Source organism: Carassius auratus, chromosome 36 (genome assembly GCF_003368295.1).
Source record: "Carassius auratus strain Wakin chromosome 36, ASM336829v1, whole genome shotgun sequence".
NCBI lineage: Eukaryota > Metazoa > Chordata > Actinopteri > Cypriniformes > Cyprinidae > Carassius > Carassius auratus.
This window is the reverse complement of record NC_039278.1, coordinates 5,502,692-5,530,555: the sequence shown is the minus strand read 5'-3', so window position 1 is coordinate 5,530,555 and position 27,864 is coordinate 5,502,692. Positions and strand designations below refer to the sequence as shown.

The following is a 27,864-nucleotide window of genomic DNA, read 5'->3' as shown; positions in this document are numbered from 1 at the left end:
ATAAAATAAAAACATAACATAACTAGCATTTTTTTTTTTGGAGGGGGGGTATTAAATAATGCTTTTTGCCAGCCTGGATATGTACTAAACCAGCATCAACACACTAATTAATACTGCAACTAATCAACTAAAACTATAAAATAATAAATATTCATCAACACACAGCAAGGACATATAGTATTAGAAAACATAAATTGTTTTATTGAGCATCTGATGTCAAAACACAGGTAAAGCTGATATGTAATCAAATCAAAGACAACGAAAACAAAAGATTATGAAAAAAAAGAAAAAGAAAACCATTTTTTTATTTTGTCTTTTGAGAAATCTTTTGGGGTTTGCAATATATTACCTTCACATCTTTGGTGCAGACTGAAAAAACGAACAAACAAACAATCAACAGCAACAAGAAAAAGAAAATATATATTTACAAAGCATGTACTAAATCCTTAACTAAAATTGTATAATTTGTGCTTCGATTCAAACAGCTCAATAAAGTGCATCAGATCTCAGTAGTTTGAACGAATTAAGCATTTGACTGCATAGATATCATCTCTTATAATAATTCTGGCATTTAGAAATAAAAAAAGACAAAAAAAAAAAAAACAATATTTAAAATGAAATAATACAGTTTCGGGATCATTCACGATCTGTTAAAATCACATCTTCAAAAAGAAAAGAAAGAAAACGCCAAAAATGTTCATTCTTAAAAGCATCCCAGCCCTCTGCGTAGGTCAATATTCAGTGCTGCTCAAGAAGAGAAAACCCCTGATCCCAAGAGAAGCCAAAGTAACACAGTCAAATCTTTGTAGTACAGTAAGTACCTGTATTCCCCCGATCAAAATATACACAAACATTTAAGACTTTTATAATTTAAACATCAAAAGCCTTAAAATAATTTCACTCCTATTTTATTTTCCGTGACGTCCGTGGCAAAAAACAATAAATAACTTTAGTTTGACCCACTGAAGCAGGAGTTTCTGCTGATGGCACAGAGGAGTGTTTCCAGTAAAAGGCACATTACGGCTACAGTTTCATTCGAGTTGATCCAGCAGAGCCGTTATTCTTCATCATTGATCATACTCGCACTGTCTGTGTCATCAAAGTTGCGCTGGTAACGTACTGTCGAATGGAAGCGATGCTTGTTTTTCTTGTACAAGATGAAGGAGACCATCACGACGATGCAGATCAAGAGAATGATGAAGAAGACCAAAGCCACGGGGCTGCCTGGATCTGCACACGCAATACGCAACATATTATACCATAATGTTACATTTGCATAATTGTACTTTTTCTTCATTTCCAAGAATGTATATTAATAATAAAATATCACATATATAAAAATCTAAAATATTATATATTATAATATGCATGATATTTGATATAAATATAAAAATATAAGTATTATATATACAGTGCTTCATTAGACCACCTGTCATAATAAAGAGAAACAAATATTTTAGAAATCTGTCAAAAATTCTGGTCTAATAATAAGGTTTAAATACAGAAAATTCTAAAACTTTACAAACATATTTCAATATTTACAAAATAATTTGATAATAAAATGATATACATAATATCCATTATATATTTTGTGCATTAGAAAACTTCTGTAACTTTTCATTTAATTGCAAAACGTATTTACTAAATTAAAATATAATTACTTTAATAACTGTATATTATTATATTTTATACTTTACTTTTTTGCATACTACTGTGTGTATATATACATACACATATATACATATTTATATATTACTTGGTAACACTTTACAATAAGGTTAATTGGTTAACTAGTTAACATGCACTTAGAATAGGGCTGCATGATATTGGGAAAAAATGACATTGCAATATTTTAATTTTCTGCGATATATATTGCGATATGAAATCTGACCTAATTTTGTTGTTTGAAGACTGTGAGCATGCAGTCGGGGCTTGCTCGCTCTCTCTCTCTGTCTCTCGCGCACGCTCTCTCTCTCTCTTGCGCGCGCGCACGCTCTCTCTCTCTCTCGCGCTCGCTCTCTCTCTCTCTCTCACTCTCGCTCACTCACTCTCTCTCTCTCTCTCTCTCACTCACTCTCGCGCTCTCTCTCTCACTCTCGCACGTTCTCGCGCTCTCTGTCCTGTTAAACTGACAGGGCTTAAAAACACGTGCAAATGATTAACTTTCACTCTATGATGGTTAAGCTGTGCAATTAATCTGCGAATCACATTCGTCAAGGGCCGGGGAGCAGCTGGTTAACAGTTACAGTTAACTACGACAGCCTACATCGCACATCCTGTGATGTGACTATCATGGATTCGTACATCGCGATATCGAAGCTTAATCGACACATCGTGCAGCCCTAACTTAGAATGAACAATACTTTATACAAATTTAAAAATATTAATTAATGTTAATTTCAACATTTAGTAATGCATTATTAAAATAAAAAATTGTGCTTATTAACATTATTTGATGCTCTGTGAATTAACATGAGCTAACAATGAACGAGTGTGTTTTCATTAGCTAACATTAACAAAGATTAAGAACTGTACATTTATTATACTGTAATAAATGTATTTGTTAAGTGTTTGTTCATGTAGCTAAGGCCTGGTTCACACGGGACGATTTTAAAATTGTCGGCAGATTTTCCAAACCTGAGAGACCCCACACACGGCGATAAAAAATCATGGGTCTAACAGTTTTGGTCGTTCAGTGTGTGGTGTGCAGCCACACGGCAATATCAACACATCACACACGAACCGATTTGACTCCCGAGCATTCCCAGGTCAGACGGGAAATCTCGCAAAATCCCTCGAGATCAAACGTGACTTCAGAGTAAACTTATCATGGCAGATGAAGAGGATGCAGTGGCCATAGTTTGTGATTTGTTTTTAACGGAAAAAAAAACATAAGAAAAACAAGAAAAGGCGATGGTCAAAGAGGTGGAGACAACACGAGCATGGACTATACTTGCTACAACATGATATGGAGGAAAGTTGTTGTTTTATCTCATAGAAATGTTGTTACGTACTACACAGATTAATAACCGTTGAAATAAACGCTCATATATTTGTTTCCATGTACTCTGGTGGACTGCAGTTGTGGATATAGTCATGCCCATCGACTTTATTTGTATTTGTTATATTTGTTATATTATATACGCCGGCTGTTTTGATTTTGTTTCCCGGTACTTCCTCACCGCCTCGTCACCTCGCTTTCTGATTGGCTACACGCCACAGTCCACAGGCTGCGTGATTGTGTGCACCACACACACGAGAAGAAATCGGGCCAAATAAATCCAACATGTTGGATATCCCCGATTTGAGATCGGAGCGGTCCCGACGTTCTTCCGAGCAGAGGAGAGCGGTCTTAACACACCACACGGCAGGAATATTTGATCAGATTATTTTACGATAATCGGAGCATCCTAAGATTGTCGGAAGGGGTGAATTGGGGCTAAAATCGGCTTAATTATCCTGCCGTGTGAACCAGCCTTAATACATTAACTATCATTAATGGAACCTTGTTGTAAAGTGTTACCTATTACTGTATATCTTGTATTTATTTTACATTATTATCAATTAACATTTTTAAGGTGAGGAATGCTGGGGACTCACTGGCAGGTGCTTTGCAGACGATTCGGCTGCGGCTATTCGAGCAGCTTGTGTAAGTCCAGGTGCCGCTGCTGGACACCATGACTGCGCAGACGTGTGACATGTCTTCTGATTGCTTTGATTTAGCATCCCAGCTAGAGAAGTCCAGTTTGCTGCCGTCATTCCAACCTGTGGGCTTACCTTGAGCAGAGATTTACAGAACTGAAATAAGTCTCCTCTCATTTGTAAACATTAGCATTTTTACTCTGTGTAATTTAATGATCCGTGCTGCCATACATCACACATGCATCACACTTTTCAACTTCAACTTAAAAAAGGAAATAGTCTGACGGAAGGCAGATCGAATCATTATTTCACCTTTGCCATTAACGTCGAGTGCCAGCCACACTCGGCTTGTGATGGAAGGGTTTTTATTCACGTAGTCAGAGACAAAATCATTCTCCTCTTTACTCTTGATGGTTAACAGCTTGGAGGATGGATCTGCCAGTTACACGGGAGAAATACAAGATGTTGTTAAACACTTTCTGTTTTTTTTTGGGATGGTTTACACCGTTTGGGTTTGGAGAAACTGGTCCAAAAACAGCTTAGAAATGAAATACAGTAACTATATAAAATGCCACTAAGGTTGCATCACTCACCATCTAATGCTTATTGCCCAAAAAATGACAACATTTTGTGCTAGTATTCTATTATCATGTTAACGTGAATTTCAAATATGCCCTTAAAGGAGCTATGTGGAGTTTTTTACTTTAAAAAATCTTTGAGATAGAGTTTTCATTTGTACATGTATGAGCCAACCATGATGTAAAAAAAAAGAATGACACCTCGACTGTCCACCACGGTTGCCTCTATCAGCCTGTAGGCTCAATTGTGTGTGGAGGAGTTGGGCCCGAATTGGCGCGAAAATTCGTCATTCGCGTTCTCGTCTACTTGGGCTTACAACCATACGGCACGCCAGCCATTATAGTAAGCAGCGGCAATAGTGTTTTCAAATGGACTCTGCGGATGGAAAGAAGCGACCAGCCTCCAGCACAATTCAGACACCCATGGACACTCCTCGAAGTAAAAAAAAAAAAAAAAAAGAGCGTGTTCCTCTGCGCACTGTGAACAAGCATGAGACTGGCTGCAGTTCCTCTAACGGCCAATGGTGTCAGTAACAGTTAGAAATTTCAGAACCTACGGAATGCTCCTTTAAGTGACATATAAAGCAAAACTATTTGTGGTTGGCTGCATGTGTATTATTTCTTCCTATCTAACCTCTAAATTGGATGCGATCCAAGGTGGAGCTTGCAAGACAGCACTACAGGCCGTGTACACTCACCCAGATTCTGACACATGTTCTTGCCGTTCTCCATGTTAGTGACAGAGTAGCTTTCCATGCTGAAAGCATAACAGTGATCTTTAAACAGGACCCAAGAAAAGTGATCATCATTCTTGGGACAACTGCTGCTGGACCGAGAAGAGAGATGTGCACTAGTTTCTGGAAAAAAATAACAATAGAATTGAAGAGAACCCGTTTGAGTCTGATCTTTTCTGAACAGCTGTTGTGTTGCTTCATTGCGAGCTGGTCTTACTCTCATTGATGTGGTTGTAACAGATGGCCCCTTCTAGAGCTGCGTGACAGTTGATGGCCGTCCAGGTGCCTTTGGAGTCCACAAACACACACTTCTCCTCGGTATCTTGGCCGTCATTGACAAATCCATCTGGTGTGAATTTTACCGCACTCCCATCTGACCACTCAAATGGCCATCCGCTTACCTAGAGAAACACCCGACACATTAAATAACAATGCAACAGTTTGAGCTTCCTGCTATTCATTTCTGTTAATTATGATTAATACATCTTGTTTGGAGAGGCCGATCCACAGTGAAAAGCCGTCTCTTTTGGCGATCAGTGCCATGTTGTCGTTAGTGGTTTTGTCAGGAATGCTGGCGAGATTTCCTCCGCTGCTGCCACACTCTCGCTGAGCCTGATACCAGTCCATTCTCTTGGCCACCCGACGGTAACTTATGCCGTCCGGTGTATCAACGTCAACCACACCCTTCATGAATTCCTCTTTGGGACCTGTAAAATATTTTGCAGTTAAAAGGTCACAGGGCATTTGTCTGGTTTGTCAGTTTTCATTCCAAATGCATTTTCCCGGACCAGTACATATTAAACAACTGTAAATTTTAAATGTGTACATCAAAAGTTTAAGCATAAATAAAAAAATAGTTTTGACATACCCTCAAAGATACAAATATTTTGACAAATACATTTTATAATAAATAAACTATATAAAATATTTGCCTTTTCATTAGTAGTTGCATTTTAATTCATTTGAGGTCATAAGAACAACATGCATAATATTGATAAAAAAGAAAATAAGTTATAGAATTAGATTACAGCTTACTAATGTAATTATTACTAATGTAATTACACACATTAATGACTAATGTAATTACAAACGTCTATCATGTCGTATCAATTACTCATTTTACAGTTTAAGACTAAATAACAATATTTTGGTAAAAAAAAAAAAAAAAAAATTGTGGTGGTGTTCTCAGTGGTGTTACTTTACCTTTTTCACTCTTGCACACCACAATACTCCGCTGTCTGAAGGATTTGAAATACCATTGATTTGTTATCATTTGCCACTCTCCGAATAAGTTGAGGCCAACCATGAAGGGCTCGGTGATGTTTGGTCTTTGACCGTTTTTCCAGTTCGAGAACTGCACATTGGTGCCATCTAGCCACTTCAGCTGCTCATCTAAACCAAACACATCACACAGGGCAAGAATGAACTGCTGGTTGATACTGTCTTACTCAATCTTTCCACATAAAGGCTGAAATACACAGCATGATTTTTGCCCCAGTTCTCAGCCTTAAGAAGCTGACGCTGGTTGTCGAAAGTCAGAGCCAATCTGTAGATTTCGGTCAGTTGGAGTTTACATATTTCACAGAAAATCACACTGTGTATTAGATTCAGATCATAACTTTTTTTTTTCAGATTTTAAAAGTCATGTAGTGTATTAGCTTGAACTTGGAAACATCCAAATTAATTGTCATTTGGTGTAAAATTCTGAATGTTTAGTCTGATAATTGGCATTTTAAAGGGAACATATGATGCTTTTTTTAAAGATCATTATTTGGTGTAACAGAATAAGTTGAAATGCTTTAATGTTTAAAAAACACATTTTTCAAATATTGTCCATTATTGTAGGTCCACAATGACACGCCTCTCTCAAACAATTAGTTTTCTACAAAGTCCCTCCTTCTGACAATCGTGGTCTGCTCTGATTGGCCAACTGACCCAGTGCATTGTGATTGGCTGAACATGGCAAACACTCGCCGGGAATGTAATGCCCCTTTCCATAATCACGAGCTTCATCTTTCAAAATAAATGTAAAGACAGTTAATACTGCCCTTAGTTTTACCATCAGTTCAAGTCTGAAAAGCCCCTTCACACTGCACTTTGGTCTCGGAAAATTGCCGGAACATTGCCGGATCGCCTTCTGTGTGAACACAAACACGTCCCGGGATTGATTCTGGGATTGGTCCCGGGTTGGGGACCTAGTAACATTGCCGGGTTCAGTCCCGGAACGAGCTCTGTGTGAATAAATGCCTGAAGGTAAAGTGTGTGTCGAAGTCATGGCGCACGTTATCATGCGACTCTTTTACCAGGTGTTTTGAAGGCAAATCAACGTTCGCGACGAAAAAAATGTGCAAACTGTAAACCGTTTTCGACTTGTACATTACACGTCGGATCCCAATGTCACGTGTCATTATGGGACCTTAACAGGTTGTGTGTGAAGACACTATCACATATCTCTCTCTCTCTCTCTAACACACACACACACACACAAACCCAAAAAACTCATATGAACAGTCAATAGCACATTCTTAAACTAATAACGCAAGATACTTCCAGTAGCTGATTCAGAAGCGCCAGATTGTCGTAACAAGGTCAGAATGACCTCCTCTCCCAGGTTTATGAAACGGTCATCCATAAAATGTGTTGCGGTTCTGTTGTAAATAATCTTAAAGATTACTTAATGTATCTACTCTCGGAAGGCCAAATAAAGTGCTTCTGCTTTTGTCTAAATACACACAGCATCTACCCGACATAACTGCTTCAACACTAACTGTGGTTACTGAAACCACGCCTTCTTTCTTCGTGCGAACATTTGCCCGTCATTATGCAAATATTCCCGTAGACGTGGACGTTTGGGGCTGTTTGAATGAGCCGTTTTAGTGGGCGTGGCAGAGTCTTAACTTTGATAAAGAGTATCTCTTTGGATTTGAGACTTTAGTCTTTGCAACTTTACAGATCTTCTTCATGCACCAAGAGCTTGTAACACTCCAAAGAGAAAGGAAAAACAGAAATCGCATCATATGACCCCTTTAAGACTACACAACTCACAAAGAGTGCACTTTGGGAAATGATCATCTTACCTGTCTTGCTTTTGTTCATTCCCAGCCACACAAACGTCACCAAGTTTTTGAATGGCAGCAACTGCTGTCGGATGAAATCATTCTCTTCCTCATCACGGATAGTCAGGATTTCTCCAGACCCAGCTAAAACACACAGACAAGATTACCTGAAAAGGCTATGTGCAGCTAAATCCAGTTGTCAATTCACCTTTTAATGCTTAATCTTGTTCTGTCTTAGAAGTCGTTAAACATAGGCTTTTATACAACATCTTCGACCGTAGAATTGAAACATTGAAAACAGAGCAGAAAAAGTATCATGGCTGTCCAGTATTTTAAAGGTCCCAGATACGATCCATCCATACCAAGAGTCTTGCAGTTCGGCTGTTCATTGATCTTGTCGTTGCCCCACCTGGAGGCCGCCAGCAGTAACGTGTAGCAGTTGTCCTTAAAGAGGATCCAGTTCTGTCCATTGCTTTTGTGATGACATTTGACCGAATCTCTCTCTGGTATGATGGTCTTATCTAGTATGTGTATATAAATAAAATGCACTTTTAAGCAAAACATATGAACGTATATAATGGAAAGCACAGGTAGCGGTTAGCATCTATGAACTGAATCCTCACAGTGTGGGGTGTGGCAGATCGCTCCTGAAAGCTCTTCAGTAAACTCGGTTGCTTTCCAGAAACCATCAGTGTCCAGATACACACAGGACCCTCTGGTGGGTTCGGAGGTCCAGCGGCTGAACTTAGCGTGGCTGTGGTCTGTCCAGTAGAAGTGCTCCCCTTCCTTGATTACAATAACAATAATCATCAGGAATGGTAATGACATTGAACTGTTCTAGTAAGTAATACACTAACATTTGTAAGTTTTTATAACTTTCTATTCATCAAATAATCCTGAAAAATTACATTTTTTTTTTTTTATTTTTTTTTTTTGTACAGTATATTAAAATAGAAAAGTTATTTTCGATTGTAATAATATTTCAGAATATTCCTGATTTAATTATTTGATTGATCAAATTAAAGCAGTCTTACCAGAAATTTAATATTTTTCTAAAACTTTTGAATAGTAGTATAAGTGTAACATTCTATGCCCTTATTATAATTAATTTTTTACTAATCCATTTTCATTTTGCAGTTCACTTAAACACGATATTTGTCTGGGTTGCTTGCCATGTGATCTTCACTCACGTCTTCACTGAAGAGTCCAATCCAAAGGGGTTGTTGTCTTCGAGAAACCTCAACTGTGAGCAATGCTTGCACATATGCATCAGGTATGCTGACTAAGCTCATACTGTAGTTCTGGCATAACCAATGAGCATCTGCCCATGTTAAATTCTCTTGCTGTATCACCTTAAATGTGTGATTATTAGCCGTGAAATTATCCTTAAGATCAGGTACCTCTGGTTTATCTGGGGAATATGTCAGATGGGTGTTAATCCAAAGAACAATACTACATATAACATACAGATGATTGAGATGATGGCTGGCGGCTCGAACCTGCGTAATACTGGCAGATGCTGAGATTCTGACGGTCGGAGCAAGAGCTGTAGTCCCAGGTGCCAATCATGTCAGAATGAGCATCATTATACATGTAGGCACAGAGCTCCATCACTTCCTGTTCATACGACTGCAATGCAAAAATAGAAACCCTCAGATTAAGTGTATTATGATAACCCTATGGCCAGAACATTTTTAATCGCTTATGAAATTAACAGTAAGGCCATTGAACTCAAGTTATGCCGCATGGGAATTGATAATGCTATATACAGTATTTTTAAAAATGTAATTTATTACAGTAATGCAAATCATGTATACTTATCGAATAAGAGTATTAATTCCTAAGGGCTGAATAATGGCAGAGTTTTTATTTTTGGGCAAACTAGTATAGTGTTTTTGTATTGCTGTTTCTAAGTTATTGTAAACATGTGAGGAACACAATGCCACAAATGCTGCTAAAAATAACCCAGATTCTGATTTACAGTGCACTGGACCAGATCTCTAGATCCTTGTGGTCATTTATAGTACTTTCAAGACTTTTAAAGCAGCTGGACACTTGCATTGAAATATATTTGTCGTGTCTGTCCTTGCACGAGAGGATTGAAGTTCAGATAGTCAAGTGGCATGTTGTCCACCCACTCCATGCTATAAGAATAAATCTTGAGGCCAATCCAGACTTTCTGAGGCTGTCCGGGTATCCCCGGTAAAAGTGTAGTGATGAAATCTAAATGGAGGAACGATGCACAGGACAGAGAGATAAGAGAAAAGGAGAGTCAATAAGAGTACTAAAAGCATGAATAAATATGTTTTACATTAAAATGTGTTCTCGGTGGATTTGAATAGATTATTAATCAAACACACCCTGTTCAACTTGGTCAGATATGGTGAGCATCGTTCCTTTCATTGTCGTGCAAAACTCACTGGCTTTTTTAAAGCTTTGGAAATAAGTGTCAGATAAAACTATGTAGCACTGCAAGACAAATAAACAATTATGTCATTAACATTTAACAAAAAACACGTGTTTAAAGTTCAAGGACTGCGATGTGCATGACAGACCTTGTCTCTGAACTGATGTGAATTTGACCCACACTGGGTGCCGGGTGGGTGCGGTTTTGGGGTTCCTTTCTCCGCAGAAGTGATGTTCAGGGTCTCGCACACAAACGGCTGTCTTTCATCACAGTTGTTTCTGAAATCTACAGAGAAGAAAAGATTCAAGAGGATCATCCGATTAGCTTCATCAATCATAGTTGTTGCGGTCAATTCAGAAGGCCATTTTTCCAACAAGCTATTTCTTTTTTTTTAAATACATGTCTTTGCTATCCTCTATTATAAATGCTTTAAAAATGCTATATTCTCGTTTCTTGTATAAAACAGATCTTATAACCTAAAAAGATAAATACATGAATAAACTTTGTATTAAAAGTGATGTGCAAATTTGAAGTGATTCATGGGTCTTTCAACATTCACAGGAATTTCTTTTGTGCTACAACTAGGAAAGTCATCCGAATGAGTCATGAAACATCTTCAAGCTAAAAATCATGACAAGCTGCTCTAATACAAACTCTGTAAGAGGTACTGTAGGAATCACGATGAGACTCTCGTACCGGATTCAAACCCGGAAGGAGTGATAGAGGGGCACCTGCCCAGAAACGCTGAATAATAGGGATACATGGAGCGGTGCCTGCAAACACACACACACACACACAAAAACACACACACAAAAACACACACACACACACCAAACAAAAGAGACGTTCGTGTCACTAATAATACTTCTTGATGAGGTTTGGGTGAGGTATGAAAAAGCAGAACTAACCTAAAGTGAAAACGAGGATCAGGTATGTCTGCCCACCACTTTTCAGTCTGTTGTTGCGAATGCTACGGATCATTAAAAATAGATTAATTACTGGCTGATTTGACACTCATATTAATAATATCCATTACCCAGCAGACCTCCACTTCATTTTGAATCAAACAATCTCCATTTATGTGCATGGGTGTTGTTTCATACAATACTGCCAGCAGAACATTTAAAAAAAATGAAACAAGTAATTGGTTTAAAAATAGTTGGAAAACAAAGAAGAAGCAATTTTCAATTTGGCAATAATAATAATAATGCATCCACAGCCTTCCACGTGCATCAGATAAAACGGCATGCTCAGTTTCAACTTTGTATTTATGATTAACAAATCTTTATTATATTATTGCAATACTATTTTTTTAAATAAATAAAAGAGACAGTAGCTACATCTGCTTTATCAGTACTCAGTTAATTAAGGATAGGTTTTATCATTCAAACTGAATACATATTTACTACAGTTCAAAAAAGGGGGTTGAGGCCAGTAAGGTTTTTAAAAGTAAAATCTAACACTTTATTCAGCAAGGATTCTTTAAATTGATAAACAGTGCCAGTCATTCTGTTCTTTCCATTTTTTTTTACACCAACTTGAATCAATATGCACAGCTGTCAAATTTTCTCTACACTGTAATCATTATGATCACACTTGTAATAATCACTTTAATGAGCTTCTGTCTGAAATGAATTCATATTGGCTACCTGTAGGATTCTATTACCTTGAAATGTACATTACTTGGACACATTCACTTCTGACAACAGATCAATGAAATATAGACACATGCATTTCCTGTAAAGCTGCTTTGAAACAATGTGCATTGTGAAAAGTATGGAATTACATTTGGTTCAAAAATAATGAATGAATCTTTATAAAACTGAACGTAACTTTTTCTGAAACTATCAAAAATATCAAATTACAAAAGAAGAAAAACACAATGAAAATGAAAAAAAAAAAAATGAACTCAGGTGCACAAATTTAACAGGCTCACAGCGAAATATGTCGCAATGAATTCAGAATCCACGATTAGCGAAAACGAATCCTTGAAAAACATTAACAAAGAATGAAGCATATTTGAAGAGCCTGTTAAATTTGTGCGACTGAGCTGATTTTTTTTCATTTTCATTGTGTTTTTCTTATTTTGTAATGGCATATTTTTTATATTTTCTGAAAAAGTTACGTTCAGTTTTATAAAGTTTCGTTCATTATTGAACCAAATGTATTTCCATTGAAAAGCGCTAAACAAATAAATTTAAACGGAATTGAAATAATTTAAAAAGTTGAACGAATTACCTTTAAATATATTCAAAATTACATTTTAATTAGCAAAGGAAATTCTTAATATTTTTTGAGGGTTACGTTCTGCACTGTCTATGCATGAATAAATCAGCTTTTTATGATTTACCTACTGTATGTTTTATTCATTTACTAAGCTACAGACATCACCAGCATTCTGTTTTGACGTTAGGTGGAGGTGCAGACTTTAACTTAAAGGGTCTGATCTCCTCAAACATCTACCCCTGAACATCTGGTACCTTACGAAGTTCTTTCTGTAGGCTTTGTGTGGCATCAGGGGTGTTGGGTGAGGCGAGTTTGCTGCTGTTGTAGCTGCAGTACAAGCCCGCTTCCTCAAAGGACAACTTTGGCTTTGTTACAAACCAGAACTCCTGGCCATCTATAAACACTGATGTGCTATGTTGCCCCTCTGTTAACAGTGAAACAAAAAACACCTCACTGATTTCCACACAAGTAATCCATTTTGTATTTGGGCACTTGATTTGAAATAAATGCTCTACCTGGGTTGTACCACTCTGGTGTCTTTGGTGTTTGACCTAGAGAAATATACAAAGACCATGAAATCAGCATATTAGCATGTTAGCTAGGCTCATATGGCTCCAAACCTGTATTCTGTTATTTTGCAATGGGACATAAAAGGTGAAATTCTTAACATACTGTACTTATCACTCTTTTGCAGTGCATACAAATACAGTAAAGGGGAATAAACTCTTCAAACTCAACCTACGCTAATTTGTTGTTTGCAAAGTAAATATAGAATCTATGTAAATAATTATTAACAACTATGAAAACCTTGCCAGGAAGTGGTCGTAAAAAAAAAAAAAGTGTTGGGTGTTGTTTACCTCGTGGTATCTGACACACCCATTCAAGTTTGGCATCGCAGTGAAAGGTGCTGGGATAAAAAGTCTCTGGATGGGAGTTTTGAAACAGGTAGTGGAAAAACGACTTTCTTTTCAAAGTCTGATGAAATAACACACACACACACACACACACACACACACAAAACTCTGATATGTATATAATACTGTTTGATGACAATCTATCAATCTAGTCTTTATTTCACAATATTAGGACGTTTAAATGACATTTATTCTTATTTGAGTGTTTTATAGCAATGCTCTATGACAAATAAATACAGTGTGTGTCTGACTCATTGTAATATGAAATTAAAGTGCCCCTATTATGGATTTTTGAAAATGGCCTTTCCTGCAGTGTGCAATGTAACTATATATGAATGTAAACAGTCTGCAAAGCTGTAAAGCTGAAAGTGCATCATAAACACAGTTATTGTCTCTCAAAAGAAAGAGTCAACTCTGAATTGCCGAACTCTTTGTCTGTGTTCGGCTAACTCATATGCCATTATTGTTACCAAGCTGTGTGTCTGGCTCACTAACAACCTTTTCCCCACTGATTCATTATTTTGAGTGGAGAACTATTATTATTAAAATAGAATGTATTATTGATAAGCTGTGTTTCAGTACTGGTGATAGGTGTTCATTTCCAGACATGCTCTGTATGCAGTAAACCCATCTCAACAGACTGGGTCATCAGAACCAAGCAGAGCAGAGTAGCTTCATGCACAGGAGAAGTTTGGAAAGATGAATCTTTAAACTAACCGCTTGAGAGTCATTGAGAAATTTAAATACATATTATAAGAAAATGCAAGTGTTTTTTGACCTTGCATGCATGTGAACCTGTTGTTGTGGACTCCCAAAACCTATTAAACCTATGAAGCTTTCAAATAGCATAATGGGGCACTTTAAATCATAGAAATATTAAAATATCGAGCAGAAATATGTACAGCTATCCAACAATTAAGTGTGTAAGTTGGTAACTTTTTCAAAATAGCATGTGTCATTTCACGTGATGTTTTTATTGAGATAATATTGCACAATAATGCAGATGTCATTCGAGTTCAGGTGTCATGTAATGCAACTAATGTTCTGGGGGTCATGTTCACCTCACCTTAAACGCAATGCAATCCCTGTCATAGGCATCATCTTCATTGAATTCATCAGGAAAGATCATCATGGAGACCTGTTACCAAGCAACAGAAACAAATGACTACACATTTCACACATGAGCTTTACTCAATCAAGCAATAGAGGAGCAAACGATGGCCCTGATCCTAATCCAAATATGTCTTTATTTGGATCAGAAAACCTCAGATGACAGTGACTCACCGGACGCCCGTCACTCCATTCCCAGTTGTTGTTGTTATTTGGATTTCGGCGATTAAGTCCCACCCAGAAAAAACGATCATCGCTGTACAGGGAAACGAACAGCACAAATATCACTCAATACTTTTCACAGCACTTGGTTTGGGGTATATGATAATGATATGTACCTGATAGAGTCTCTCAGGATGGAATCTAACACTAGCATATCTCTAGCCTCAGTGAAGCTTGGCAAATGACCCCCTAGTGCCTGACAGAAACGCTCTGCCTCGTCCCATGAGCGCTTCCTGGTCAAACGCTCCCCGTGAAACACCTGCAGACACGTTTAAACAGATGTCCATTAGATACAACTAGAAAGGTCTTCGTTATCTAGACTCAACTTCTGTTTTAGACGAACACCACCTCAACACACCTTGTAACAGTGTAGCAGGCCTTCCATCGAAACCCATCCGGGTGCACAGGAAGCATTGGGATTGGGCACAATTGGATCCGGGGTGGGTTGGATCATTGATTTAATATGTTTCTTACAGATATTGCCAGCTTTGAACAGAGTGCAGTTCTTCACAACCCACTGGCCCAAAGGATTCCCGGTAGACATCACCACACAGCCCCCAGGGAACGCTGAAACACATATTCACATTCAAACTCAATGCAAAATCTTTTAAATGATGGTATTTAAAAAGTTAGGATACTGTTTTCCCTCCCAGTAATCAGTATTGGTTTTCCATTGAAAAATATACAGAGTAAGCCAGAAAACAAAACACTTTTAAGTCTGCAGTTGTCTAATTGAGAAATGTATTAGGATAGTGAACAGCCACTGTCGATCCCATGATGTGCTTTACCGGGTTCTAGCCTTTTCCAGTTAGTATAGGTGACCGGGACTGATGTCCCATCCTGACCGATCCACTGGTACTCCCTGGAGCCTTTACTGCCCTGTAGCCCCGTCCAGAAATACAACACCTCAGTGCTGATAAGCTCTTTCAGAAGACTGTTAATGAAGGCCTGCTCAAATCTAGAGAGAGGATTACATATCTTCATGTTACTACTCTAGATTAGTTCTATTAATGGCTCACTATTATTATCAATAACACTTGGGATATTTGAACAAAATATTTTTTCTTTTAAAATCAAGATTTAGTGTACTTTTTAAAAAGTCAGTTACAAAAGTGAATGGTGCAAACAGTTACCTGTTATTAATGCTGATGTGGCAGCTGTTTTTATATGACACCAGCTCTCTGTCCACTTTATAGCAAGCGCCGCCATGCCTCTTCCAGTTCTAGAGAGAAGAAAATACATATCTCTGCTTATTCATGAATCAGATTCACATGTGGAATCTAATTGGATGGTAAGAACAACAATATGAAGCACAAACATGATCTAATGTACTTCCATGGAGCTCCAGTGAAATGTTCAATGGTGTCAGTGATGGTCACTCACCCCGTCTGTAGGACAGCCTTCCTCTGAGGTGCTCTCATTCACAGTCCCATTCTTCATACACATGTAAGCCCTCTGCTTTTCACAGTCGGACACAGACCATGTATGATGCTGCAAACGTGCATAGAGAAATTAGCGGTGATAAAATTCAGAAAAGCACTCTTGTTGTGTTATTGCTCAAGTAAAATCTGACATGATGTAAAACACACACACACACCTCTCCTGAATAGTACACGCAGTGGATGGTATTTGGTAGAAGAGGTGGAGGTTGAGCTCTGGCCCAGTATGTGAAAGACACTGGTACATTATCGCCCCAGTTATAAACTGAGGTGGTTCCATTACCCGAAAGACCAATCCATACATCTGCCTTTAGATCTGTCACATATAAAAAGACATATAAACTCAGTACAAATGTATGACACATACAAATATACACACACACAAATACACACACACACACACACACACACACACACATATATATATATATATATATATATATATATATATATACATATATATATATATATATATATATATTTACACATACATATACATACATATAGATGTATAATATTATATACTGTATAATTAATATATACTGTACATACTGTATAATACATAAACCCCACTGACAGATATTTATTTTTGTTTTGAGCATTAATTTGTCAATAAATAATTTAATTTCTCAATATCTCAAAGTAAATCTATCTTGATTTAAGAACGTTTACATTTTTGTATTGGAAAACAAAAATACAGAAAATGCATGCAACATTTTAATGCCATATTTTTTATTCATTTAATACTGTCTGCTCTAAATTTAAGACCTTAAAGGCCTTAAATTATAGAAAGCCAAATTAAGATTAAAATATAACCTTAGTGTATATATTATAGAGGAGCAATACAGCTATAATATTACAAATATAATTTTTTTCTTATGTATTTATTTATATTTACTTATCTTTTTGTATACTTATTTATTTACTAGTTTTCATTATTTTGTTTTCTTCTTTGCTTTGTCATGCTAACAACATAAAAAAACAACATAATTTAGACATTAACGTTAATCACGATCATTTTAATGGATGATCTAGTGGAATATTTTATGTGTTGTTTATATCTGTGTGCATTGTGCGTTTACCTGAGTGAAAATGTGTGTATAGCATTTCAATATCCTCTAAACTGTGGATGCTGGCAAGGTGAGAGTGAGCCATATTACACACATTCTGAGCTTCATGATGCGTTAGATTTGAGTTTGTTCCACTTTCGAGTTGATAACAAAATCCTTTCCATCCAATCCAACCATTGTCACACGCCGTGGGCTTATATACCTCCCTGACTGCTGAAAGGAGAGATAGAGAGAGAGTGAGCTGTCAAACGGAGGAAAAAGAAGAAAAATAAAACAAGTGGGCAGTATCTCACCTGGACTCTCACTGCCGTTATCACTCTTCATGCAGATGAATGGAAGCCGATGTTCACACGTCTCTGCGCCGAAACGCAGCGGCTCCTTCAGAACCCCACAGTCCTCGTCCGACAAAAGGGATCTGATTGGCATGCCTAACAAACATGCCACATGACACACAAATGTCACACTTTACGCAAACAGTTTCGGTAATAATTAATCTAATCAGACATTTTCACTCATACTTTTTCTGGAATCTGATAACATTTTTCATTTGGTGGACATATGCGTTACATTCAGGGTTTCAAAAGTATTATTAGTTTAAAACATAAATTTCGTATCCAAAAACATATTTATTTATTTATTCATTTAGGAGGGAGACTGTACAATAAATAAACGTGAATGCACTGGAATTAGCACATAATTGGGTATTTAAAAGACTGATATTATGATAAATGGCATCATAAATGCTTTTATCATATTTTATTTTTTATTCAAAATACAATAAAATGCTGTTCATTCATACAAAGATTTAAGTGCACCACTTCTATGCATGTCCAAATTTAAATGCATTTCGATATATTCTGGGGGCCACAATAATCTCAGTGAAATGTACATCATTCCTTGAGATCTAAAACAAATCTTAACCTCTCTGAGAACTGAAAGGACAATTTAGCAACTATTATTTTATTGTTGATCTCGTATGAATTGGACAATGGGTTTATTTAAGTTTTAAAAACCAGTAAAATGACAATTAACATGGTTTCTGTTCAGGTAAAGTAACTACTGATGCCGTTACAATCTGAAAAAAAAAAAAAGCTCAAGATTACAGTATTGGATTAAGTTCTCCAACATTGAATGCAAATCATTTGCATAAGCGTTTATAGACACAGTTCAATTCATTGATACCACCCACAAACCGCCCACATCGACACAGCTAACCGTCAGTCAGAGACAAAGCTGCCATCACACACAGAGATTCTGCCGGTTTCTCCTGCATAAAGATGCCATTCACGTCATCAGTTTGTTATTCTAGCAAAACAACTAAGCTTGTAGGCCCATTCACAAACTGCCACATTAACAGCGACAGAAATGTTGTAGCCAGTGGCTGAACAGCAGAGAACATAAAAGATCGGAGGATAAGAGAACTGGTCTTCCTTGATTTGCTAAACCTAAATTACTGTCACGTTGTACAGGATGTAAAGTGAATATGTTTCAAAAGACAAAATGTTTGATTGATTGTCAGATCTCTTCCAGACGTTTCCAGAACATGTGGTTGCATAAATGACTGAATTTTCTCTTTGGGATGAACCATTGCTTTAAGACATAAACATAGAAACAATAATCTACTCTAAGATTCTTTATAATACACGGTCCGGTTGAAATCACCTGTTTCCCAAGGGGCGAAAGATAAAGCGGATCCATCTGACCACTGCCAGCCCTGCATCCAGTCCAGATGGTTCAAGCCGATCCACAGCTTACTTGGCAAGTCTGTCTTATTTCTAACTGCAGGGGAAGGAGATAAATAATGATATTAAATGAAGGAAAAATAAAAACTTACATTGTAGTGTCTGATGGTCACACACTCTGATTTTTTAGCTTCAGACTTTGATCCAGTCAGAAGATTTCAAAGATGTTTCATATTTTGAACTGTTTTTAGAACACATGTTGTTTTCATTTGACTTGTGTCTCCTAGCAACAATTTTCTGTGTGAGTGAGTACTTTAAAATCTGCTAAAATGTGATCCTCGGTAGTATAGTATAGTACTGTATGATGGCCAGTTTTTCTTTTGTGACTATTACAAAGTTGACAAGTGTATGTTGCCCAGTTTCTTTAAAATCTGTTCAGATGTTACAAGTTGTTTTGTGAATGTCAGGCTTTAGCTGTGAAATCAGTGTGAATTAAAGCCGAAATGTGTAATTCTGCAGCAAAAATAATGAGTGTTTTCAAACAGGTTTCTCTCACACTCCCCCCAGCTGCCATTGGTCAGACAAACAGAGGCCCTGAACATATCCTGTTGGTATTTCAAAAACATTTCAGTGCATCCATATTGATAATTATGAGATAATATAGATAGAGATGCATAGCTTGTTTTACTATTCATGTTTTACAATCCCAAATCCAACTGCAGTGACACTGAAGATTAGAGTAATGGCAGATAAACCATCACAGGAATAAGTTACACTTTAAATTATATTGTAAAAATTTGTTTCAATTTAAATATTTCACTGTTTTTACTGTATTTTTGATATATAAGAAAGCAGCCTTGGTGAGCATAAGAGATATCTTTAAAAAAAAAATCTTAGTGACCCTTTTGAGCAGAATACTTAAGCTGCAGATTGGGGGGTCAGCTATAGAGATGGATAAAAATCATAACACTGTAGTGAAAATGAGAAATTATTCTTACAGAACTCAAGCTCTTGAGGACTAGACAGGCTGAGCAAATCTCCTCCTTGATTCTGACAGGCATCCCGTGCCTCGTGCCAGGTCACCACCGCTGTGGAAACGACCTGATAGCAGCGTCCTTTCACTGGGCTTTCATCCCATAAAGAAGAAGAACATCCCTCCACTAAATAAAAGAAAACAGACAGGGGGTTAGTTACAATTCTTTAATTATACAGACCTCCATCTGTTTGTCTCCTGCCCTAGGGCTGTCACTTTTAGTTCGAAAATCGATTGCACAATCGATCGGACCAACCAAAAAAAGTTTCGAAAATGAAAATAGGGAATCGATTTTAACCAAATATGTACACTATTAATTTTAAAATAATTAAACAATTAAAAAATATACATGTAACAAAATTAACAAACAAGCAGAAAAAGAAAATAAAGAATTGCGAAAGTGCAGTATGCCTTGCGAAAGCTAGACAGAAAATACGTCCAAAGTGACCTCTTATGCTGCGTTCACACCAAAAGTGAATAGAGCGTCTGGCGCAAATGATTTCAATGTTAAAAGAAGCGTTTACGCGCGTCTGGAGGTCTCGTGGCGCGGTAGACACGAAATTCGCCTCATTCATGCATCTAGTTACAGGAGATTCTGAGTTATGAAAAGGACCATTGCAAGCTGATAGCGACTGGTAATACCCCCACTTTGCGCAGCGTTACCTGAGTGTCCCTGGGACATCAGTGCGGTCGTAGCACGTCTTCTCAACAGCTGGACATATAGTGAATAAAAAACGCCCTGCTCGTCTGGACCCCGAAAATGTTGATCGACTTTTTCCTGTCCAATAAATTTGTAATGGCCCTAGCCTTTTTGCGCATGCCTGCCTAGTGCCGCCTAGACTAAGTGTCGGTTACATTCAATAAAAAAAACACACATGGCCTGTTCTCAAGTCCATTTAAAGTTAAAATTTTTTGAACAGTTGTTTGAAATGGATTGATCATTATTTAAAATAATTTTGGAGATTTTTGAATTGCCTAAATCATAAATACAGCCGGGTTGAAGCCTGCAGTGATGTTTTTCTTTTGTTATGGCAGCTGTCCCCTCTGTATATATATTTTTTCGAGAATGTTGCATTCCTGTTGCTGGTTGCTATTCTGCACGAAACTTAATGCCAATAAATAAGAAATATTGCTGACTTGTGCATTTCCAGCGCTCTCTTTAGGTTCTTCCGTTATTTGACGTTGAAAAAGGAAACGTATTTTTTTAGACATGGAAAATCGATTTTACAATCGATACAATTAACACTTATGTCTTAAAAATCGAAAATGATTAGTTAGTTACTGTAAAAACCAGCAGGTTAAGCAGGTCAGGCTGGTATTTGTTTGTAGGTAAATATTTGACTAAAGACAGTATCTGTGAAAAGCTCACCACCGACAAACATTTTTGTAATACCACGGAAATACATTTTTACAATACCCCAACTCTTATTTCTTGAAAAATAAATGGAGTATTTTAGATTTATTTGTAGTATTTTTTTAATTGAAAGTTACTGAATTTCTTTCTTTCTTGATAAAAAGACACTAAATTAATAAATACATTTTTTTTCTGCACACATTGGCTTTAATTGGGAAATTAACATTACTGTAGTTACTATTGGATAAAACGGCAACCAATTGTCAAAAGTTTAATTTTGTAAAATAAGTCACATGTACTTTCCAGCTGCTCTCTGGAAAAACCCCAGCAGCTGCAGAGGGATGTGAACCTTACCATACTTCAGACAGTTCCCCCACTTGTTCTCTTGATCATAGTTTGCTGTGGTGGAGCACCAGTCCAGAGTCTTGTCTTCAGTGCCAGGCAGACAGTTGTGGTGCCAGGTCCCATTGTGGTAAAAGGGGAACTCACAGGGCGCCCCATTGGAATTCCCCCCGCTTGTGTGCATCCCTGAGATAAAGGGGAAGAGATTGTGGCTTTATGTAGCTAATCTGCCAAAAAAAGAAATAAAAATATCTGACAAAATCCCCCGTCTGACACATCCTCATGGGAACAAATGAATCATAAATAAAACTTTTGATGATCAGCTGACTTTCTCAGACCACATTCCTAAAACTGTCCAATCCTGCAGATTTGCTTTATTAAAACATCAAGAAGATCAAGCCCTTTCTTTCGAAACATGCTGCACAACTCCTTGTTCAAGCTCTTGTTCTGTCCAGGCTGGAATATTGCAATGCCCTCTTGGCAGGTCTTCCAGCCAATTCTATCAAACCTTTACAATTAATTCAGAACGCAGCAGTAAGATTAATTTTTAATGAGCCAAAAAGAATACACGTCACACCTCTGTTTAGCAATTTGCACTGGCTTCCAATAGCTGCTCGCATAAAATTCAAGGCATTGATGTTTGCCTACAAAACTACCACTGGCTCTGCACCCATTTACCAAAATTTGTTACTTCAGACTTATGTGCCCTCTAGAAGCTTGCGTTCTGCAAGTGAACGTCGCTTGATTGTGCCATCCCAGAGAACCACAAAGTCACTTTTACAGACTTTTAGATTAAATGCTCCCTTCTGGTGGAATGAACTCCCCAACTCAATCCGAGCAGCTGAGTCCTTGGCTATCTTCAAGAATCGACTTAAAACACATCTCTTCCATCTTTATTTGACCCTCTAACTTTAACACTCACTATTCTAATTCTATTCTTTAAAAAATCTAACTACCTTTCTAATCTTTTTGTATTCTGTTTTCTTTTAATTTATTATGCAATTGTATATGTATGCGTGTGTGTGTGTATGTGTAAAGACCTCTAACTAGCTTGCTCTATTCTTTTATTTTTTATTCTGTTTTCTTTTTATTTATTATATTAGTTAAAATCCCATGCTACGTATACTGTGTTAACCTAACTGAGACTTGTTATAGCACTTATATATCATTGCTCTTTTTGTTGTTTTTGATTGCTTCCACTTTCTACATCTGTAAGTCGCTTTTGGATAAAAGCGTCTGCTAAATGAATAAATGTAAATGTAAATGTAAAATCAAATGTTCCTCATAGTTCTGGCAGGGATTGTAGGTGGAATGAGTGAATGTGCAGTGCTCTCTTCCACCTTCAACACGAGGGATGAGGTGAGACCCTTGAGCAACGCATCGAACCCCCAACTGCTCACCTGCTCATGGTCTGATTGGTTTTTGATAGGTTTTGATATGCATTTAGCAGACGCTTTTATCCAAAGCAACTTACATTGCATTCAGGCTAACAATTTTTTCCTTTCATGTGTTCCCCGGGATTCGAATCCCCAACCTTGCACTTGTTAACGCACTTGAGCTACAGGAACACTGTATGGCTGCGCACTGCGCACTGTGTGTGTGTGTGTGTGTGTAGTTCCTGTGGCTCAGTGGTAGAGCACTGCATTAGCAGCACAAAAGGTTGTTGGTTTGATTCCCAGGGAACATGTTAGGTAAAAAAACGCATAGCCTGAAGGCACCGTAAGTTGCTTTGGATAAAAAAAGTCTGCTAATTGCATTAATGTGTGTGTGTGCACTTATTATAGATGGGATAAAAGTAGAGCACAAAGAGTAGGACTGCACGATATTGGGAAAAAATGACATTGCAATATTTTATTTTTCTGCGATATATATTGCGACATAAAATCTAATCAAACTGTTTCTTACAAACAAAAATAGGGTGAGCACACTTACATTCTCATTTAAAATGATTTAAACATCGACACCATCGTGTCAATTGATTAATATGCGCGAGGGAGAGAGAGCAAGACAGCGCTCATGTTGTTTGAAGACGGTGAGCGTGTGGCCGGGGCTGGCTCGCTCGCTCTCTCTCTCTCTCTCTCTCTCTCTCGCGCTCTCTCTCTCTCCCTCTGTCTCTCTCACGCACGCGCTCTCTCTCTCTCTCTCTCTCTCTCTCTCTCTCTCTCTCTGCCCTGTCAAAACTTTCGCTCTATGATGGTTAAGCTTTGCAATTAATCCGTGAATCACATTCGTCGATGCTTAAACGACACATCGTGCAGCCCTAACAAAGAGTATGGGACACTTGGCTACACATCACTTCATTTACACTTTAAAAGAAAGCGACTGTAAAGACAGAATGTTACAGAAAATTAAAAACAGAATAAAATTACTGTCAATTGTAAAAAATATTTTACATTTTTATTTAATTTTTCCCCAGTATTTAGCATTGGCGAGCAAAATGCTTTAAAAAAAAAGTTATGAATGATAACTTCTGAGCTTAGGAATATTTTAGCTAAAAACGGGAACGTATTAAAAGGTCAAAACAAACAGACTGATCAGAAATGACAACCACATTCTGCAGCTGTGAGAATTTAGCCCATGTGACCAAAATAAATAAATTAATTAATATTCCCAACCATGTTTACAATGTTTACCACCTTTGAATGTGCAAATTCATAGAGAAACTAATGTTTTTAAAGAAATGAAACTAAAGAAAGACAGAAAACAGGTCGTTTCCTGCCAGATATGAAGCAATCGTTCTGTTATTAACCATGAGCAGGTGGAGTTTCCCATAAACTCCATTAATGTATTTCTACAGTCACATGAAACAACAGTGGTTGTTTGAGCGAAACTCAAGGCTCCTCCTGCAGAGCAGATCAGCGGAAAGCGGATGAACTGGGTGATCCGAACAACCACAGCAAATCAACCCCCATGCATTTGGTGCAAGCCTATGCAACACAAACTAAACCACACGACAACAAACACAGAAATGTGTGAAAAATGCACCTACGTTCTTCAAGTACCAGTGTAGTGACTTCTTATTTTTGCAGAAAATAATATATATATATATATTCTATTAAAAACATTTACTCCCAGAATTGTGTAGTGTCAGCCAATAAGATTAGAGCTTGCCAGGTCAAGAAAATACTTTTATGAGCAACAGGCATCAACTTTTATCTAAAGAGACTTATTATGAAGACAATAACTCTAGACAACCTTTCTCCAGTGAACCATGGTTAATGCATCACCTCTTCTGGCATTTGAACCTATAACCATTCAGCCACTTGCCCAGAGTGCGATCCATTTGCCTACAGCGTCTCTAAACAATTATGTACAAAAGTGACAGTGTCCTACTTCGATACGGCTGATGACAGATGTTATCCGAGCTCCCTCCTCTTTTCCAAGTGTCCTTTCCGTCGATCTTGGCAGTGACAGAGTCGTTAGTCCCGACGCTGAGTTTCATTTGGTATTCGGTGTAGATGATGTCCTCGTGGCACTTCCAGCGCAGGAGTGCATCGGAGTCGCAGCTGAACATGGTCAACATATTGGTGCGCACCTCTAGACCCAGACACGTGGACGACTGCATGTTAAACAGCCTGTGGGCTGAACCCCACTTCCACAAAACGGCTGGCACTGACGAACAGGCTCCCAACTTCAAGACTCCATCCTGGACCAGGAGGCACTTCCCATTGCTATTGTGCTGGATAGAAAACGTGCCATTTCCTGCATAAATATAAAACAGATTGTTATTTGATGCAGTCACTTCCTGCATGAGATGGTTATCTGCGAGAAGATGAGAGTGGAGAGTAACCGACTCAAAATGTGCTAAACCAAACATTGTTACATGTCTAATTCAAAGTGCTTCTGATAACTGTTTTAACTACATCAACAAAGATCATTTAGATCCAAATAAAGACCTTAGATGCCCTTTTACCAAGACATTTCGGGGACCACATGAGGTATGCAAATTTTTAACCACACGCATGCTTCAAAAAGATACATCAGCTTGTGTAGATGTGCAGAATGTCTCGAGCAATCTTTGTTTATACAGCAGTGTGTTTTTGTTGAAGGTGCAGCCTATGAGTGCATTTAAATCAACACTGGATTAATAACTGGTATTTCTCTCTGGCCAAAGTGAAGTTATTTTCCACAGCGTCTGATACGGTGTCAAAGTTGTGTCATAATAGTTTCTTCTCTGCACTTTGTTGATTAGAGCAACAGGCAGAAAACAAAGGCTTCAGATGAGGCTGGGCCTCGCTGCAGCCACAACAAAACAAACACATCAACATTTCTCCGAAGTTTTCTGTTTGTTTGTTTAATATGAAACATAGGAAAACAAGTGTGTATTTAACCACACACTAATGATTTCTGAAAGCATAAAGCTACAAAAGCAGTGTGAACGTACGAAAAATAAATATTATGCAGTAAATAAGTACATCTAACATATCTCTCTTTCTCTTTCTATATCTCTCTCTCGCTCTCGCTATCTCTCTCTCTCTATATATATATATGTGTGTGTGTGTGTGTGTGTGTGTGTAAAATGTGAATTTTACCAGACGGCTTACAAAACAACATTTAACATGAATGAAATAATAATACAGTAAATATTGCAGATGCATTTAATGCAGATACTGATGTTTTATCATTTGAATCTTAATTTTCAAATATGGCTCTTTCACACACACCCAGATCTGACTGAAATATGAGGAGGTGTTTGTTTAGCAGGAGGTGGATATGAGCCATGATCTACACTGAGGCAATGGCGCAGGTTATTATTTCAGTGCTGTTTTTTTTTTTTTTTAAACTGTGTCTATTGTTTTCCAAACACTGGCCATGAGGACCCTGTCAAACAGACAGCGTGTGAACCCGTCCAGACCACAGACTGTATAAAAACAGGTCCAGACCCACAAACTCACACTTGTAAACTGCTAAGGCTCCATATTTGAGATGTATTAAATGTTTCAGAGCAGCACGCAGACATTATATAACCAACGCAAACAACCTGCTTCCACTTACTAAAGATAATATCACGTTCCCCATCAAACTGGCAGGGCTTGAGTCGTTTTAGTCTTTTAACGTTTTACATTTCTGAATGGTTCGATATTAACTCTATTAAAAGCAGTTAGTGTGACGTGAAACAGAGGTTAGCTATCAGTAACGTTATACACAGGACAGAAAGGACATTCCAACGCTTAACGTGGTCTAACGTACTAATACAGTGATATTAACAGACCAAACTCACTAAACATCATACTAATAAAGAATACTATCTACAAAAAATCAGATGATCCCTGAATATGAATTCAACGCGTTTAATAACACGTTATGCCTTTTCCTCCCATAGAAAACCATCATAAGGCTTAACGTGCCATTATTGCATTCACATTCAGGGCTCATCTAATTTTTTTTGTAGATAGTACACTATGAATTTTAGTGAGTTTGGCACACTTACCGTTGCTTACAGCTGAAACGCAACCTCCTAATCCGGACAGTAGGAATATTATAGTGTAAAACATCTGCTGTGTGCTCCAATCCATGATCAGAGATGTAAACAACACCTCCTGACTGCTGTCATGTATCTTCAGATTAGGTTAAATCTGCTTCTACAGACCGGGTTTGTGCTCTCACGCTGTAAACGGTAGAAAGTCCCCCTCGATTATGACGTTTTCCTGATCAGAGAAACCTTTCTGTTTCTGTTTAGTGCTACACGGACGAGCTATGGTTGGCCAGCTGTAAAGACGTCATAACGCAAAGCCACTGTTCTAACGGAACACCATACCCATCAGAATGGGCTACCATCGGTTAATGCGCAATGAAACTGGTGGAACTGCGCATGCGTTAAATTTAAACATCATTTCAGCACACCTAATATTACAAGCGGTAAACAGCATAGCTCTTTATAAACTGTATTTTTATTAAACCAGGGCCTATACAAAAAAACATATCCCAGAACACCACGCCCTAGAATGTAATGCAGTTGATCGTGACATTTTTTTTTTAGTGTGGAGAGTCAGTAAAGAGAGGTTTAATTAATATTAAACTATTTTATTATTTCATTGAATTTATTATTATTGTT

At 37.6% G+C, this 27,864-nt stretch overlaps 1 protein-coding gene across 3 annotated transcripts; it reads right to left on the bottom strand.

The window, feature by feature from the left end:
• Positions 1 to 175: 175 nt before the first annotated feature.
• On the bottom strand, positions 176 to 27,569 carry LOC113055029 (lymphocyte antigen 75-like). 3 transcript variants are annotated; one of them, XM_026220966.1, is made up of 35 exons: positions 27,241 to 27,568; positions 25,143 to 25,511; positions 21,822 to 21,995; positions 20,079 to 20,240; positions 19,061 to 19,177; positions 17,692 to 17,826; positions 17,411 to 17,611; positions 16,487 to 16,644; positions 16,273 to 16,380; positions 16,023 to 16,111; positions 15,678 to 15,847; positions 15,248 to 15,456; positions 15,006 to 15,148; positions 14,842 to 14,923; positions 14,624 to 14,695; positions 13,501 to 13,618; positions 13,159 to 13,194; positions 12,898 to 13,067; positions 11,326 to 11,387; positions 11,114 to 11,190; positions 10,566 to 10,702; positions 10,371 to 10,479; positions 10,070 to 10,233; positions 9,510 to 9,639; positions 9,201 to 9,421; positions 8,634 to 8,796; positions 8,373 to 8,531; positions 8,032 to 8,154; positions 6,158 to 6,346; positions 5,438 to 5,661; positions 5,172 to 5,355; positions 4,919 to 5,077; positions 3,955 to 4,077; positions 3,601 to 3,777; positions 176 to 1,230 (listed from the first exon to the last, which is right to left on the bottom strand). In XM_026220966.1, exons 1-35 carry the CDS (start codon positions 27,323 to 27,325, stop codon positions 1,058 to 1,060), a joined length of 5,172 nt encoding a protein of 1,723 aa, XP_026076751.1. In that variant the 5' UTR covers positions 27,326 to 27,568; the 3' UTR covers positions 176 to 1,057. The 3 variants fall into 3 exon arrangements, with proteins under 3 accessions (XP_026076751.1, XP_026076752.1, XP_026076753.1); XM_026220967.1 differs by having other exon boundaries at positions 916 to 1,230; positions 17,411 to 17,608; XM_026220968.1 differs by lacking the exon at positions 3,955 to 4,077 and having other exon boundaries at positions 916 to 1,230; positions 27,241 to 27,569.
• Between the last annotated feature and the right edge of the window lie 295 nt (positions 27,570 to 27,864).

Bases quoted from the DNA above. Each gene is read 5' to 3' on its own strand.
- LOC113055029 (XM_026220966.1), bottom strand. From the start codon at position 27,325: ATGGATTGGAGCACACAGCAGATGTTTTACACTATAATATTCCTACTG. The intron at 10,234-10,370 runs GTGTGTTTGATT...TCCTCCATTTAG, and splicing joins ATCTGACCAAGTTGAACAGG to ATTTCATCACTACACTTTTA. The intron at 6,347-8,031 runs GTAAGATGATCA...TGTTTGGTTTAG, and splicing joins AATGAACAAAAGCAAGACAG to ATGAGCAGCTGAAGTGGCTA.